Raw genomic sequence first — 18,703 nt, 5'->3', positions numbered from 1 at the left:
GATGAGTTAAGAGATGAGTTGGAATGAAGTCGGGAGTGGAGCTGCCAAGATGTGTAGTCTGAGACACAGCTGATCATCCACAGCTTCACTAAGTTTGTTTTATCAGAAATTTTGAATTCTCAGCCAGGTGTAGTGGTGCACACCTCTAATCCCAGTTCCTAGTAGACAGGAGGATCTCAGATTCAAGGCTAGTCTTACCAACTTAGCGAGATCCTGTTCCAAAATTAAATATAGAAAGGGCTGGGGATGTAACTCAGAAATAGAACACCCCTGGGATCAATCCGTAGTACCAAAACATGAGTAAATAAAATTACCTTTAATCACCTTTATTACCATATGTTAAAGACAGCCAAATGTCATTGGGCATGGTAGCAAGCACTTGTAATCCCAGCATTCAGGAGGCGGAGACCAGAGGATCTTGGCTGCGGACAGCCTCAGCTTCTTAGTGAGACCCTTCGCAACTCAGTGAGTCCCTGTTTCAAAAAAATTTTTAAAAAAGACTAAAAAATAGGACTAGGGGTGTAGCTCAAAGGTGCAATGCCCCTGGGTTCCATCCCCAGTACTGCAAAAAGTAATAATAATAATAAAGCTAGCAAAATGTCAACTTTTTTTTTTTTTAGTTATATCTACCAACTACTTTACAGGTTAAAAATCACTCTCATGTATCATTCTCATACAGAGAACAACTTTATTTATTTAACTTATTTATTTGTGGGGCTGGGGCTGGAACCCAGGGGCATTTGACCTCTGAGTTAACACCCCCTGCCCTGTTTTTTATTCTATATTTTGAAACAGGGTCTCAGTTGCAGAGGACCTCACCAAGTAGCTGAGGCTGTCTGCGAACCACGATCCTCCGGTCTCAGCCTCACAAATGCTGGGATTACAAGTGTGTGCCAGCATGCCCGGCTGAGAACAACTTTAGACAAAAAAAAATTGTTCAATCCAAGTTGCCCACTGATATTTTTCCTTGCTTAGTCATTTGCTTCACACTTCTCTATCTCCAGAATAATATCATGCAGCAAGCTGATCTCTCATACTCAATTTCCATGATGAGATAGTAAATTTACAATATCCTCCATTCTCCAAGAACCTGTCAGTAACTGTCAAAAAGCTTGAATGAAATGAAGATGAAAAGCTGATAATTTGAGCCAAGCACGGTAGCACACGCTTGTAATCCCAGCATTTGGGAGGCTGAGACAGGGGGATCACAATTTGCAGACAGCCCCAGCTACGTAGTGAGGCCCTTTGCAACTCAGTGAAACCCAGTTTCAAAATAAAGAAAAAAAAAAATAGGACTTGAGGTGTAGCTTGGAGGTAGAATCATCCTGGGTTCCACCCTCAGTACTGCAAGGAAGGAAGAAAGGGAGGGAGGGAAGAAGGAAGAAAGGAAGGAAAAAAGGAAGGAAATAGGGGTTGGAGTATAGAATGCCCCGGGTTCAATCCCCAGTTCCTACAATAAAATAAAATAAAATAAAATAAAATAAAATAAAATAAACATTTTGCAACTGAAAGAGCAAGATAGAGAATAGAATAATGACCACTGGCCGGATGTGGTGGCACACGCTTGTAATCCTAGTATTTGGGAGGCTGAGACAGGAGGATCCTGGTTCGCAGACAGCCTCAGCTACTTAGTGAGGCCTTCCGCAACTTAGTGAGACCCTGTTTCAAAAAAAGGAATAAAAAAATAGGGCAGGGGGTGTAGCTCGGAGGTTGAATACTCCTAGGTTCCAGCCCCAGACCCGCAAAAAAGGAGAAGGAGGAGGAGTAGGAGGAGGACCACCACCACTGGGTTAATGTGGTTCAAAGCTTCATAATTCTGCTTCCAGGTGGCACCAACTAGAAACAATAAATGAAATTCTGGAAGAACTTTTTAAAAACCTTAAGACTGAAAAGCCTATATACTACCCTTTCCTTCTCCAACTTTGCAGTATCTTAGAATGAAAGAGGACTTCAGATCAAATGACTACAGTGCAAAGCTATGTACTGTGTTGTGAAGGCAACAGAAGGTGCTAGATTAAATAGAAGTGGAAAGAAGGAGGGTAGCTCAAATGCAAATGAGCAGAAACATTTGGAAAGATTTGAGAAAGGACAGTTATAAGGAGGAAATTGTGGAAAAGGGAATAAAGATTGCTGGGTTTCGTCTTGAATGCTGATGATATTCTACTTAGAGAAAGTCAGTGGTCCTGATGAGAACTAAGGGTACGACCATCTCTAATGGGTCAGACTATTTTTGAAATGAAATTGTAGTTGACCAAAAGAATAAAGAATGTCTAGTGTCTTCACACTTGACTTAGCTCAAGAAGGGCATTTTACCGTAAAGTATATATTTAGGCACTGCACAGGCACTATTTTTTTTTTCTTATTTTACTTCAACTATTAATTTAAAATGATGTAGATCATTTGCATCTGTCACTGAAAGTCAAACATTTTCTCCTTACAGAAAAACAGGTGTTCTGAGGAATTCATAAGTGCAAAAATAGTCATAAGATTGATAGGAAGACATAAAATGACAGCAACCTTGTTTATGTCCAGGAGACCCAAATGCTGCATTTTATTGATATTTTCTGATCAACATTCTTCTTCCATAACCTGTCTACTGTGCAAGAAAACTAAGAGGCATAATATAGTCCCTTTGTTCTTAATAGAAGTCATAGAAATCATGAACCAATAAATGCTAATAAATACTTATTCCAACTTTCAAGCATAGGGTGCTAATCAAGCATAAAAGTTTATTAACCCTTAGGTTCTTTCAAAAGAGAAAAATGCATAATGTCAATGACAATATGACATTACTGCTGATGCAACAGGGCATTACACACCACTGGTGCAACAGGGCATTACACAATTATAGTAAATGCATTAAGATCATCAATTATAAAGTTAAAAAAATTACGTTAATACAAGTTAGCAGCTTTTGGCTAAAAAATCAAATTGCATGTTAAGACTCTTGAATATACTGTTGTGGATTATATTTTATTTTATCTGAGGCAATTGTATATCATTTCTCAGATTTTTCCCCCCAGTGGGTTTGTATTTGGAGTATAGAAAAGTTAATTGATTTCTGAAGTTGACTTTTTATCTGGCTACTTTGCTGAATTTATCAGCTCCAGAAAGTTTCTGATTCAGTTTTCTGGATCTAAGTATAAGATCATGTCATCTACAAACAGATCATTTCTTCTTTCCCCATTTATATTCCTTTAATTTTCTTGTCTCATTGCTCTGGCTAGAATTTCAAGTACATTTTGAATACAAACAGTGATAGTGGACATCCATGTCTTGTTCCTGATTTTTATTTATTATTTTTTGTGGTACTAGGGATGGAACCCAGGGACATTCTACCTCCAAGTGACATCCCTAGCCCTAATTTTTATTCTTTATTTTGAAACAGGGTCTCACTAAGTTGCAGAGGGCCTCACTAAGTAGCTGAGGCTGGCTGCGAACTGCGATCTTCCCGTCTCAGCCTCCCAAATGCTGGGATTAAAAGGATGAGCCACCACACCTGGCTTGTTCCTGTTTTTTTTTGTTGTTGTTGTTTGTGTGTGTGTGTGTGTGTGTGTGTGTGTGTGTGTGTGTGTGTGTGTGCGCGTGTGTGTGTATGTGTGTGGTACTAGGGGTGGAACCCTGAGGCTTTCTATCTCCAGGCTATACTCCCAGACCTATTTTATACTTTATTTGGAAACAGGGTCTCACTAAGTTCCTAAAAGCCTCACTAAGTAGCTGAGGCTGGCTTCGAACCTATGTGATCCTTCTGTCTCAGCCTCCCAAGTGCTGGGATTATAAGCACGTGCCACCACGCCTGGCTTGTTCCTGATTTTAAAGGTAACACTTTCAACTTTTCCCATTAAGTATGATGTTGGCTTTGGGTTTATCATATATTGTCTTTATGATGATAAAATAAGTTCTTTCTACCCCTAATTTCTTTAGCGTTTTTAGCATTGTTGGGTACTGGACTTTGTCAAATGCTTTTCCTACATTTATTGAAATGATGATGTGATTTTATCCTTTGTGCTCTTAATGTGAAGAATTACATTTATTGATTTGCATGTGTTGAACCAGCCTTGCATTCCTGGAATGAAACCAACTTGGTTATAGTATACAGTCTTTTCAATAGGGTTTTGAATGTGATTTGAATTTCACTATGATGTATAGTTATAATGCACTTGTAAAAGTAAAAAAAAAAAAAGCCTACGCCAGGCCTGATGGTATAAGCTTGTAATCACAGTACTTGGGAGGCTGGGACAAGAGTATAGTAGGCTCATGACCAGCAGCAGCAACCTTGTGAAGCCCTTCACAACTTAGTAAGATCCTATTTCAAAAATAAAAAAGGCTAGGGTAATAACACAGGTAGAATGACTCTGGGTTCAATCTCCAGTAAAACACACACACACACACACACACACACACACACACACACACTACACAAACACACACGTCTATAGGAATGCAGGGCTGAGCCACAAAAAATTGACCAAATTTGTTTCTTCAAAACTAAAAAAAAGTACCAAATATTTCTATAACTCAGAAAATGTCATAGTATATTTATTTACAGGCTGATTCTATTACTGGTCAAAAGGCAATATGTCAGCTAGGCACTGTGGCACCCGCCTATAACACTAATAATATTAATAACACTTGGTAGACCGAGAGAGGAGAACTGCAGTTTTGACGACTGTCTCAGCAACTTCGTGAGGCCCTTAGAAATAAAATGATCCTGAGTTCAATTCCCAGTACCTATATATATATATGTGTGTGTCATATTGGCACTGACATAAAACAGTAACTTTAGAAAATAAGCATTTCTACCAACAAATTAAAATAAAGTAAATCCTATCCTATTCTACCCTATTCAAATACCCATAGTCCTCATCAACTCATCTTGAAGAAAAATATCTGCTATATAATCACTCTAAGCAAAATTGCTTGGGAAAAACTACCTGTTCAGTGACTGGGCCTTGCTTACTTTTGACTCAGGTCTCCCATACCCCATACACACCCTCCAACCATTGCTTGGGTCCATTCCTTCTTAATATTAATGGTTATTAGACACTGCACATGGTGGCATATGCCTGTAATACCAGAATTTAGGAGCTGAAACAAAAGGATCACAGGGGTTTGAGGCTAATACACATTAACTTAGCCCATTTCAAAATAAAAAGGCTAGAGGTATAGTTTAGAGGTAAGACATCCCTGGGTACAATCCTCAATGCCACAAAAAAATCAATCAATTAATTAATTAAAAATAAAGGTTACTAAATAATTACTATGACTCATACTCTAACTGCCTCACACCAAAATGTCAGTGAGCTGTGACTACTTTAAAATAGGCTGTTGACTGAGTCGGACATGGTGGCGCACGCTTGTAATCCCTGCGCTTGGGAGGCCGAGACAGAGGATTGCACAGGTTCGAAGGCAGCCTCAGGTACTTAGTAAGGCTCTCAGCAACTTAATGAGACCCTGTTTCCAAACAAAATACAAAATAGGTCTGGGAGTATATCCTGGAGGTTGAAAGCCCCTGGGTTCCCCAGTACCACTAAACAAACAAACAAACAAACAAACAAACAGGGTGTGTTATAATGGTCATCTTCTAGACACAATGGAGTGACTCAGTGGACTGTACATCCCCAGAATTCCTCCGGGCCCTGTACAAGAGGTTTCTGTAAACAAATAAGGTTTGTACCACCCATTTTCAATTTCAAAACAAAAATCAGTTTCTGAAAAGCTTTTGTGCTTTTGCCATAACGGGGCAAAATGCTTTAGAGATGTGTTTCTACGTGCTATCAGCACTGGAGATTATCTGAGGATTACTGAGAGATTGACCTTCTTGCTCCCCTTACTCTATATCATGAACTTTTCCTGTCCATGGACTTGGCCCTAATTACCTTAAGTGACTGGTCATTGTAACTAGCTGGATCTCAATAGTAAAAGCTTTTAAAAGTTTCATACAAATCAATTTTTAAAAACCAATGAATGCTATTTTCTACTTCATGAACTTCCTAGAGGCCATAGAAAGCAGGACAAGGGCTTTGGCATCAGCCACCCCATGTTCAAAGCAAGGTTGTACTCTGGACAATCTGCATCGTCACTTGCTTGTCCTTCCTAAATCTTAGATCTCTCTCAAGCAAAATGCAAGCAAATTCCTCTCTGGTGGAGCTGTGAGCATTAAACTCACATTATATTATGTTAAACATAAAGTCGTGAGCCTTGTTCATAGCAAGTTGCCAAACACAGCCATTTCTAATGGTTCTAGGCTGCAGTGAACTCAACCAGTGTTCTTTGCCATACCTCCTCACCTCAACTCTTTTTTGTGGTGGTGGTGGTGGTGGTGGTGGTGGTACTGCGGATGAAACCCAGGGCCTTTCCACCTCCGGGCTACACTCCAGACCTATTTTATATTTTATTTGGAAACAGGGTCTCACTAAGTTGCTGAGAGTCCTAATAAGTACCTGAGGCTGGTTTCGAACCTGCATGATCCTCCTGTCTCAGCCTCCCTTGCGCTGGGATTACAAGCATGCACCACCACGTGCGGCTCCAACTCTATCTTTTAATCTTGCATACTGACACATCCGCAAACACAAATGGCAATACAAGGGGCTATTTTAAGGATCTCCTTTATTTATTTACTTACTTACTTATTTATTTATTTATATTTTTTTGCAGGTGTAAGGATGGAACCCAAGGGCATTCAACCTCCATGCTACACCTCCTGCCGTAATTTTTATTCTTTATTTTGAAACAGGGTCTCACTAAGTTTTAGAAGGCCTCACTAAGTAGCTGAGGCTGTACGTGAACCACAATCCTCTGCTCTCAGCCTCCCGAATGCTGGGATTACAAGCGTACGCCACCACCTCCGGCTAGGATCCCTTTTAAATAAGCAAGACTGACTTCCTCTTCTTCCTATCATAACAGTTTTATATTCTTTGAAAAAAGAATATTAATCCCTTCACCACATCGATCTTGATCTCCTAAGAGACAGCCATATTCCCCCATGATCAATGACATAAAAGACAGCCATATTCCCCAACCATGAATATGGCCACAGGCCCAGGGCTGCTATCCTTTGCAAGGCCCTCTTACAAGGCTGGCTACTGGGTGACATCTGGGAGCTCAGATTCTGATAGGGCTCCCACCACACCTTGAGAATAACTCACTGTGTCTAAACTATTTGTGCAAACTGTGGTTTCCCCCAAATACCTGCTTTCTTCTCTGAGTCTGCAACTTTGGCACACGCTAGAAGTGTGTGCCTCCACACCCAACACCTAATAAAACCCAGGTTCTGCATCCCTACTGGCTTCTATGGTACACATTCAAGATGGCTGTCAAAATCACTGCTAGACTGAGGTGTGTCCTCTAGGACTCACGGAGGCTTGAACTAGTTTCCTCCACACTTCCAATCACGCGCGTGTTCTGCTACTGTGTTTGCTTTGGATTCTTTTACTGTAATAGATGACTGTCGTGAATTCAGTTGCAGGGTGAGTCCTGTGTGTTCTCTATCCTCATACCTGGAGATGATCTTAGAATCTATTTTGAAACCATAAAACTAAACTAAGAAGTAATCTGTCCAGGGTTAATGGTGGATTCATAATTCAAGCCTTCACCTCAGTCTAAAGCCAACATGTTACAATGCTATACTCTTTCTTTAAAGACACTTACATGTGACGTACATGGCTCGAGAAGAATTTGTCCAAAGGTAGATATTAGAAAGGGCATAAGTCACATCTTGTGCCATAGACTGGGACAAGAGGCAGAGTTCCTTCATGAGTTACAGAAGGCCTAACAATGAGCAGAGTAGAAAAAACAAGGCCAGACATGAGATAAATGGGTTAAGCCAGATGACTGAAGGAATTTTACCCTCAGCCAACATGAGAGACAGAAATAAATACTGCTCTGTCCCTAATGTGTACACCATCTTCCCTCAGAGAAGAGCCAAAAGCTTGGTTATCAACTGGGTATGGTGGCACACATCTGTAAACCTAGTACTTGGGAAGCTGAGACAGGAGGATCACAGGTTTGAGGCCAGCCTCAACAACTCAGAGAGACTGTTTCAAAGTAAAAAATAAAAAAGGCTAAGGGTGAAGCAAAAAGGTAGAATGCCTCTAGTACCATAAAATAAGTAAAATAAAATAAGGCTGGGGATATAGCTCAGAGGTAGAATGTCCCTGAATGCAATCCCCAATATGACCCCCCCAAACACACACACACACACACACACACACACACACACACACACACACACACACACACACACAGAGCTTGGTTGTTCCTAGAGCTAATTTTTCCTATTTATAGGTTTCACCCACCTTGCACAGGTATGTACGAGGAAAAGGTTAGGACCAACTTTTTAAATACATTCCAGCAAAGCCAGTCATGGTGGCGCACGCTTGTAATCCCAGCATTCGGGAGGCTAAGACTGGAGGATCACGGTTCGCGGAGCCTCAGCTACTTAGTGAGGCCCTCCACAACTCAGTGAGACACTGTCTCAAAAACAAAGGATAAAAAAATAGAGCAAGGGGTGTAGCTCGGAGATCAAATGCCCCAGGTTCCATCCCCAAACCCGCAAAAATAAATAAGTAAATAAAAAAATACATTCCAGCAGTAAAGCACAGACTTCAGAGTTAAACAGAGATGAGCTCAGTCCTGATTCTGTCACTTCCTGGCCATGTAACCTTGGGCAATTTCTTAACAGTTGTGTCCCTGTCCATAATTTGGAAACAAAAGTCCTAGGACTGTTTTGAGGATTACATTAGAATGATGTGTATTAGGCAGATGACAACATCTGGCATAAATACTTGCTTCTGCATTACGACTCAGTGATAGAAATAACCCTACCCCCCAATGATCTGAAACAGTGACGATTCCTTCCAGTAGAGGGTAAAAATTAGAGCTGGGTTTTCCCAACAGTGCCTCAATGGGATTGATCTGGGAAACTCTGCACATCGTATTGTCCTTGTGAAAATTCATAATGCACATTAGTATAGTAAAAGCTCAGATAATTCTTACAGTAGAGAGATCTATTTGGTTTTGTTTAAATTTATTTGACCCTTTGTTTAAAAGAAAACTATACATTGAAAAATACAACTCCAAAAACAATCCTATTAAAACTGCTAGAGGTGGTATCAAAACGTTCTACAATATTTCATCCCTTTCCAGGTTCAAAAATTCTTTCAAAAAAACCTTTAGAGCTAGGGCACTGCTCAGTGGTAGAATATATACTTAGCGTGCATGCGATCATGGGTTCAATTTCCAACATCAAAAAATAAATATCTGTTTTGTGCCACAGGCATGTCTTGAAGACCCGTAAAGTGACTGTTCTCAAACACTGTGCTCTCAGAAACCCTTTCACTGGTAAAAAAAAAAAAAAAAAAATAGTTGAGGACAGAGAAAAGTGACAGAGAAAACTGTTGGATTAGTAATGGATAACATATATACATATATATATATATAGATAGATAGATAGATAGATAGATAGATATGTAGATATATATATATATTTTTTTTTTTGGTGGTACTGGGGATGGAACCCAGGGGCTTTCTACCTCCGGGCTATACTCCCAGACCTATTTTATATTTTATTTGGAAACAGAGTCTCACTAAGTTGCTGAGAGCCTCACTAAGTAGCTGAGGCTGGCTTTGAACCTGTGCGATCCCCCTGTCTCAGCCTCCCAAGCGCGGGGATTACAAGCGTGCGCCACCACGCCCGACAACATGAGTTAAATTTGATGTATCACTTTGGCTAGACCGTGGTGTCCAGTTGTTAAATCAAATACTAATCTAAAGAGTGTTGCAAAGATATTTTATAAGAATGACTAACATCTACGACCAGATGACTTTAAGGAGATAACCACTGATGATGTAAGTGGACCTCACCTAATCAGTTGACTAAAGCTGAGATTTCCTCAATGAAGTGTCTCAAGACTGAAACATAGCCCAGCTTGACAGAATCCTGCCTGAATTCCCTGAGCAGTTCTGTTTGGAGGCAGAATGCCCCTGGGTTCAGTACCCAGTGCCACAATAAATAAATAAATAAATAAATAAATAAATAAATAAATAAATAAATAAATATAAATAAATAAATAGTCTGCCTTAAAAAAAAAAAGACAGCTAGACTCATATCTGGTTCAGCATTCAATATGTTTTGAGATGTTCTGTTTGAAGTATATAAAGAAAATCTGCCCTCAATCAGATATACAGTTGAAAAACGGAGGGTATTTTAATGGTCCTTTCAGCCCACTTTTCTTTGATAACATACCCAAATTTGACAACTGGTAGTTTCTTAAAGATCAGCTATAATGGTATATCAGAAGACACATCAAAACACTTCCAGACCCTGTTTCATTACAACTCTTTCATCTTTTATCCATAAATAACTATTGCTCTTCAGAAAATATTGACTCATAGTGTTACACAGATCTTCCAAATACTGGCATATTTCAAATTGATGACTATCATCAGAAATTTACCCAGTGAAATCTTTAAAAAACTGTGAAGTTTAAGCACATGGTAAAAACAGATTTTTCAAAATTATAATTTTTGCTTCAAAGCTCAAATTTTAACATACCAACATTATCCTAATTTTCCTTGAAATAGGCTCACTTCAGTTACTTTTAAAGAAATTCCTGTCAAACACCTAGTCTAAATAACTTAATTTTTTCAACTATTAATTCAAAAATTAAAATACTGTCCTATGTAAAAAAAACAGCTAATCCATCTCTCAAAATTTTTTTTTCTCAAGGCAACCATCATGCTTCAGTTTATAAAAGTATGAGCACTATGCGGTGCCTCCCATTTTGATACACAATATTAAATAGACATGTGCCAAAGGTCAAAGTATACTAAAATTCATCATTTTTACTGCATCATAAAAAACCTTAAGTGAATCTACCATTTTTTTTTTCTTTTTTGATGCAAGTACCTAGTGGGAAAGAACACGATTTAGTACAGAGTAAAGCCGCGGCCTCACTCTGTGCTGCGGCACCAGCAACTTTAGCCCACCACTAAAATAGTCTGCCCCTTTTCTATCATCAGTACAGATGAAGGGGTAGAACATCTAGTGCTGAGCTGGGCGTGGTGGCACTTGTAGTATCAGTATTAGGCTGAGAAGGACGGACAACCTCAGCTGCTTAGTGAGAGAGGGCCTCTACAACTTAGTGAGACCCCGTTTCAAAATGAAAAATAGAAAAATTAGGGCTGGTAGTGTAGCTCAGGGGTAAAATGCCTCTGGGTTCCATCCTTAATACCACAAAAATAAATAAATAAATATTAACAGCGGTACACACTTGTAATTAACATGGCGGTACACACTTGTAATCCCAGCATTTGGAAGCTGCGATTTGGATAGCAGTCCTTTTTTTTTTTTTTTTTTTTTTTTTTTTCGGTACTGGGATTGGAACCCAGAGGCATTCTACCTCCAAGCTACACCCTCAGCCCTATTTTGTATTTTTTATTTTTGAAACAGGGTCTCTGAGTTACAGAGGGCCTCACTAAGTTGCTGAGGCTGGCAGCAAACCACAATCCTCCTGTCTCAGCCTCCCAAATGCTGGGATTACAAGTGTGCACCACTACATCTGGCTGGGTTTTTTTATTTTCTTTTTAGAGTCTCATTTAGTTGCTGAAGGTCTTTGCTGGCCTCGATCCTCCTGTCTCAGTCTCCCAAGCGCTAGGATTACAGGCGTGCACCACCACGCCAAGCCATGGATTGCGGTTCCTAGCCTCAGCTACTTAGTGAGGCCCTATGAAACTCAATGAAACTCTGTTTCAAAATAAAGAATAAAAAATAGGGCTGGGAGTGTTGCTCAGAGGTAGAATGCCCCTGAGTTCCATCCCCAGTACTGCAGATAAATTAATTAATTAATTAAATATCTAGTATTATCATAAAGTTGTTTTGGGCAGGTGTAATGGTACACACCTGCAATTCCAGTACTTGGTAGGCTGAGACAAGGGAATCACAGATTCGAGACCAGCCTCAGCAACTTAGTGAGACAGCAACCTAGCAAGACCCTGTTTCAAAACAAAAATAAAGAAGGGAGGCTGGGATATAGCTTGTAGATAGAATTCCCTTGACTTCCATCCCTAGTACCATATACATACACACACACACAAAAAAAGTTCTTTTGATCTCAGACCCCTTGCAAGAACCTCAGAGGCTCCTAGAGGCCCACAGAACAAACTCTGAGAACTGTTGCTCTAAGTAAGCACACTAGGGTACTAAAGACAAGAAAAAGATCAATGGTTCCATAGTTTATATAAGTAGAGCAATCTTAGTTGGTCACAAAGAGATAAGGAAATTGTGTCTACACTGTTTCTGCATAGCAAGATTTTGGGGGAGGGGTGGATGGCCTGTGTGTTTATGTGGTACTGAGGATGGAACCCAGGGCCACATGCATGCTAGGCAAGTACTCTACCACGGAGCCATACCCTAAAACCCCAGCAAGCTCATTTTATTTACATAGGTCTATTAGAAAGGATAAGTTTAGGCTGGGCATGGTGGTGCAAACTTGTAATCCCAGAATTTGGGAGGCTGAAAGAGAAGGATCGTGGTTTGTGGCCAACCTCAGCTACTTAGTAAGGCCCTTTGTAATTCAGTGAGACCCTGTTTAAAATTAAGAATAAAGGGTTGAGGATTTAGCTCAGTGGCAGAGTGCTTGCCTAGCACACGCAAAGTCCTGGGTTCGATTCTCAGCCTTGTAAAAAATAACAGAAAAACTCTAAAGCACATGATGTACTTAAACAGATCAAAGTCAATCACTAAGCCACGTATGGGAAGGAGGGAGGGAATGGGGTGGGGATTGGGTAAGGACTAATTGGGTGATATGTGCATGTATGTCTTCACATCTTTTATCCCATTAAGATGTATGACTACAATGCACCAATAAATTTGTTTTAAATAACAGAAAACGTATTAAAAAATACAATATAAAAATAAAGAATAAACAGAGCTGGGGGTGTAATTTGGGAGGTAGAATGCCCCTGGGTTCCATCCCCAGTACCACAAAAAAAAGAAAAAAAAAGGTTAAGTTTATATGTAACTGGACAATAATCTGTGAAATTTTATGTATTATTCTGATTATGGAAAAATATTATTTCTGATTTATCACAGACAATTCTATATAATATGAGCTCAGTATTTAGTGGCTTCATACTCAAATTTCTAAATACTAAATGTGATGTTTACATTTTCTTCCATGTAAAGTAAAAATAGTTGCTAGGTTCTTAAATGGCCTTTCAGCTTAAACCCTGCTAAATAAAAATTTAGACATTTGATTCAGAATAGCAGAACATTTTAATTCAAGTAAAATTTTTCATATGCAATATTGATACAAATATTTATAAACCTTGTGCTTTCTGATTTTATCAAGCATGCCCTTGAAATATACACTGGAGGAGAATAACACATATGTTCAAAATGTGATACTCATTAATAATTCTTCTCAATAAAAATATTGTCCTCTGATAGAACCAAGCAGATTATCAATACAGCCCCCCAAATGTTGATTAATGAACTCTTTAAAATAAAGCAGAGTATACATTAACACTTACAAAATAAACCATTTTAAGCTATATTTAAATTCTAATTATTGATTCACATATCCTAATAAATCATGTCATAAAATTAGTTTGAAGTCGTACAAACTAAATTTTATAAAGTCAAAATGATAAAAGGTCAACTTACTCGATCTGCTAATCCGCCAGGGACTATAGTCCTCACAACCACGCCACTTGACTTGACTCCAACTATTCCAAAACCTAGTCCAGAGCCGTCATTAATGAGCTCAATATCTTCAATATGGCCCCAACAAACCTGCAAATTGAAAGCACACGAGAGCCCCAGTGTCAGTAAGACCCACAGAGTTTCAGCACAATACAGCAATTACTAAAGTAATAGGTTTGCAAGAAATGGAACATTCATGCAATTAATCGAGACAACACTCTAAAGGTTTAGACAGACAGATACCCCCTGACCTTAAGAATCTTATCTTCCAGTAGAGAAAGAAAGAAAAACACAAGTAATTAAGATGCAAAACAGGATATCAGGCCATATGATACTGTAGCTCTAAGAGGACAACAGACATGGCCAGTCTATCTCCAATATCTAGCACAGGGCCAGCGTGTTGTAGGAACAATAATACGTGTTTGCTTGAAAATGCTATGAAGATTTCAGGGGGTTGAGGGATGGCAGGGGCACAAAAACAAAATATCCAATAAAAAATGAAGGAGCCAGGCTTGGTGGCGCACACTTGTAAAATCAGTACTTGAGAGGCTGAGACCGGAGGAATGCAGTTCTCTGACAGCCTTAAATACTTACTGGGCCTTTCTGCAACTTAATGAGACCTTGTTTCAAAATAAAGAATAAAAAAATAGAGCTGGAAGTATAGCTCAGAGATAGAATGCCCCTGGATTCCATCCCCAGTGCCACAAAAATAAATAAATACATAAATACATGAATAAATAAAAATAAAAAATAAAGGAGTGCTTCAAGGAAAGGGGGCATTAAAATTGCACTTACAAAGAAGGAAGACTTCAAGCACAAGGGAAACCTCTGATAGCAGAGCTGTGCGAGATAACAGAATGGGTCAAAGACACAATCAAAACAGAGTTTAACAGAGATAGCAAGCGGGAACAATTGAAGATCTCAGAAGAAGGGACAAAGTAGTGGTGTAGGGAAATTATTCTGGAAGCAATGTGAAAAATACAATGGTAAAAATATGAAGTAAAGAGACTAATTTAGGAGACTCTTGTGAAAGAGAAGGCAGATCAACTGAAGATATTAGCAATAGGAGCAGACAAATCAGACAAAAATACATAAGCTATTTTCCTTTTAAGTAGCAGGCTTCATGAGAAATGTCATTAAATCCACATAATCCACCTACAGAACAATATCTTCGTCTCCAGAACATGAGGACATATTCACTATTTAGTTTTTTTGCATTACATAAACTTAGAAAGCCACTATGCAATGTTAAAATAAACAGAAATATTGGGAATGTTTAATAAGTTTGTGCCTGGAACAATCAATACCTAAGCAATAATGTTGCTAAAATAAGAAGCCCGAATTAATGATGGCAGCTACTGTTTGTAGGATGTTCACTGGCACCAGATCCTGCGCTTAGATCTTCACAGACCTTCTCACTGAATTCTTTTTTTTTTTAGTGGTACCACAAGTGGAACCCAGGGGCCTTCTACCTCGACGCTACACTCCCAGACCTATTTTATATTTTATTTGGAAACAGGGTCTCACTAAGTTGGCTTCGAACCTGTGTGATCCTCCTGTCTCAACCTCCCAAGCCCTGGGATTATAAGCATGCGCCACCATGCCCGGCTCTCACTGAATTCTTATAACATCTGAGTCCTACACATCATTACTAGTTCCAAATAACGATGAAGAAATAGGGGTGGAGAAATCCAGGACTTGTCTGGTGTGGTACAAACAGGAAGGGGAAGAAATAGCCTTGAACTCACCAAAGCCAGACTCCAAGGTCCTTGCTCTTTATATGCTAAACAATTTCCCACTTCGTTCATTGTATTTAGTATGTAAATTGTGTTGTATAAATATTACAGATTATAGCAGGAAAAATTCCTATACATTAATTTGTCTTGTGACCTTTACAATGTACCAGTCTATTTTTTCTTTTGTCCCAATGAATAAAAACTAATCAGCTAGCACTTAGTATCATAAGAAAATAAGATTTATTAGCTTGCATTCTGAAGATGCAGACCAAAATCTGTAAAACATTACAAAGCAAATTTAAGGATTCTCAAAAAGACATGTGCTTTTCTTCTCTTAAACTGTTAAGTAAACATCCTTACATGAAAAAAAACTGTTATAATTTTACAGCACAAATAATCCAGTCATAAACTACCATTATGACTTATAAAAATGTGTTTGAAATAACCAAATCGAGGGGGGGGGGTGTTACTGGGGGTGGAACCCAGAGTCATTCTACCTCCAGGCTACACTCCCAGACCTATTTGATACTTTATTTGGAAACAAGAGTCTAAGTTGCAGAAAGCCTCACAAATAGCTGAGGCTGGCTCTGAACCTGTGCGATCCTCCTTTCTCAGCCTCCCAAAAGCTGGGATTACAACCGTGCGCCACCACGCCCAGCTATAACTAAATCCTAGGACACACGACAGCTAATCTCTAATTAGAAACTCTTACTTAACTAGCTATGGCATCAAGGAACATAAGACTTTTTATTACCAAATAAATTATAACTAAATCCAATTTGGTCTCTATATTAAATAATAATCTTAAAAGAAGAAAATCTATGGGACATTGAAAAGACACAAAAAAAGGAAACTGCTTATTTAAGTATGCTAATAATGCATGTGGAGACAGGAATGTCCTTGACCTATTAAAAGTAAAATTATACCTCCTAAATGTCTTTATACTTTATATAACCAATGACATAATTCAAAATTATTTTTCCAAATTTACTACTCACTGATTCAGGCAGAGTTGTATCCGCTGAGCTGGTAGAAGTCCTGCTTTTCTGATGGACTGGTTCCCTAGCCACAACCAAATGCAGAGATCCAGTGGTCTGTTGTAATAATGCGATCGCTTGCTGATGTGAAATATTTTGATCCAGTGGTACATAATTAATAGCCAAAATCTGGTCATTTTCCTTTAACCTTTGATCCCTTAATCATACAAAAAAAGAGAGTTGTGTTTTAAGTGGACTAATAGTTTGATTTTTAGAAATCTGTTATTTAAGTTCAGCATTTTATTGCTTATGGTACTACTTAATATTTACTTAAATAATTATTTAGTATAAAACAGAGCTCATCAGAGTGCTTTTCATTATAGCACTTAATAACTAATTAACTAATTAGGTAGTACATCCCTAAATAAACACACATACTCAAAGAGACAGGCACACATTTTAAAAGTCACTTGGCATGATGGTACACACTTGTAATTCCAATACTTGGGAGGATGAGATAGGAAAATCACAGATTTGTGGCCAGCCTCAGCTACTTAGTGAGGCCCTCTGCAACCTAGTGAGACCCTGTCTCAAAATAAAGAATAAAAAAGAAGGCTTGGAGTGTAGCTCAGAGGTAGAATGCCCCTGAGTTCCATTCCCCGTCTCACCACCACCACCACCACCACCACCTCCTCCTCCTCCTCCTCCTCCTCCTCCTCCTCCTCCTCCTCCTCCTCCTCCTCCTCCTTCTCTCTCTCTCTCTCTCTCTCTCTCTCTCTCTCACACACACACACACACACACACACACACACACACACACACACGTCAACTGGCTAGCCAGGCGTGGTGGCCCACGCTTGTAATCCCCGTGCTTAGGAGGTGGAGACAGGAGGATCGAGCAAGTTCGAAGTTAGCCTTGCTGGCTTAAGAGACCCTGTTTCCAAATTTTAAAAAATATATAAAATAGCTCTGGGAGTATAGCCCGGAGGTAGAAGGGTTTCCAGGAACCCCAGTACCACCAAAGAAACAAAAAGGTCAACTGGCTAGAAAAATAAATAAATACACTTGATATGGTCCCACTTGCCAAGGTATTACAAGCATGAACACTACAAAAACTCAGGACTTCTGAACCCTTCCCAATACCCTGCCACACTGGAGTAACAATTTTCTCACATAATCAAGAATCTCCTCACTAGCAGGTTCACCCATCTCCTTTGTCCTTTACTTCTGAATCCAAACCCTACCTGAAAATCCATAGTGATTTCTTCCAAACCTCTTTGAGCCCTTTTCCCTCTCCTCAAACAATTTTCCAAATGCTAACAGAGCAAAATTGACAATTTTTAAAAGAAATTCAGTTGGGTATGGTGGCATACACCTGCAATCCCAGTACTTGGGAGGCTGAAACAGGAGAGTCATAGGTTTAAGAACAACCTTAACAATTTAGCAAGATTTTCAACAAGCTAGTGAGACTCTGTTTCAAAACAACAAAAAGAGCCAGACATGGTGGCCCACACTTGTAATCGCAGCATTTGGGAGGTTGAGATAGAAAGATTGCAGGTTCTTGGACAGCCTCAGCTACTTAGTGAGGCCCTTTGCAACTCACTGAGACCTTGTTTCAAAATAAAGAGTAAAAAATAAGGCTGGGAGTATAGCTCAGAGGAAGGTAGAATGCCCCTGGGTTCCATCCTCAGTACCACAAAAAAATTTAAAAGGGGGGGGGGGCTGGAGGTATAAACTGGAAGTAGAATGCCCTTGACTTCAATCCTTATACCACAGGAAAAAAAGAAAAAGACATTAACAAATCTTTAAAGAAAAAAAAAAAATACCACTATAGTTAACACCGACTGAGCACTTAGGAATCGGTGACTATTTTGAGTGCTTTACATGCATTATCTCATGTCATCCCCACGTCACCTTTTAAAATAGACAAATTTCACATACAAGAAACTGAAGCCTCGACAAGTTCAGCACCTTATGTAAGGAGTCTAACTGAAGCAGTCTTGAATTTATTACAGGAGAGTTCATCTTAAGCCCAGCCTAGGATTTACTCTGTCTTGGTTTACTGTATTTGACTTTACTTTCTTCCTACCACCACCGAAAGAAACTTTTCCTAGTGGACAATTCTTCCTATTCTCTTTTGTCTCTCTTGTATCCATTCATCCCCTTCTTTCCATTCTTAATGCCAACACTCCAGGTGGACTCCATACCTGATACCTAAAACCCAATATCCAAAATTCCACAAGATTAATTTCTGAAAACTCTCTTTATGCTGGTATTTCTCAGTT

General features: G+C 39.2%; 1 protein-coding gene across 3 annotated transcripts in view; it reads right to left on the bottom strand.

The window, feature by feature from the left end:
- The window catches only part of PATJ (PATJ crumbs cell polarity complex component), a gene marked incomplete at both ends in the record, with an annotated part of 372,146 nt that overhangs the window by 340,655 nt on the left and 12,788 nt on the right, over positions 1-18,703 (bottom strand). For all 3 annotated transcript variants that reach the window (XM_080692386.1, XM_080692387.1, XM_080692385.1), the window contains 2 exons: positions 13,667-13,795; positions 16,440-16,635. In XM_080692386.1, coding sequence (XP_080548512.1) covers positions 13,667-13,795; positions 16,440-16,635 — 325 coding nt within the window. The remainder of the gene's footprint in view (positions 1-13,666; positions 13,796-16,439; positions 16,636-18,703) is intronic.

The sequence above is a fragment of the Muscardinus avellanarius genome, assembly GCF_963383645.1.
Source record: "Muscardinus avellanarius genome assembly, chromosome: 3".
In the NCBI taxonomy this organism is placed as follows: domain Eukaryota; kingdom Metazoa; phylum Chordata; class Mammalia; order Rodentia; family Gliridae; genus Muscardinus; species Muscardinus avellanarius.
The sequence above is the reverse complement of the archived record's forward strand: the minus strand, read 5'-3'. Positions and strand labels throughout refer to the sequence as shown.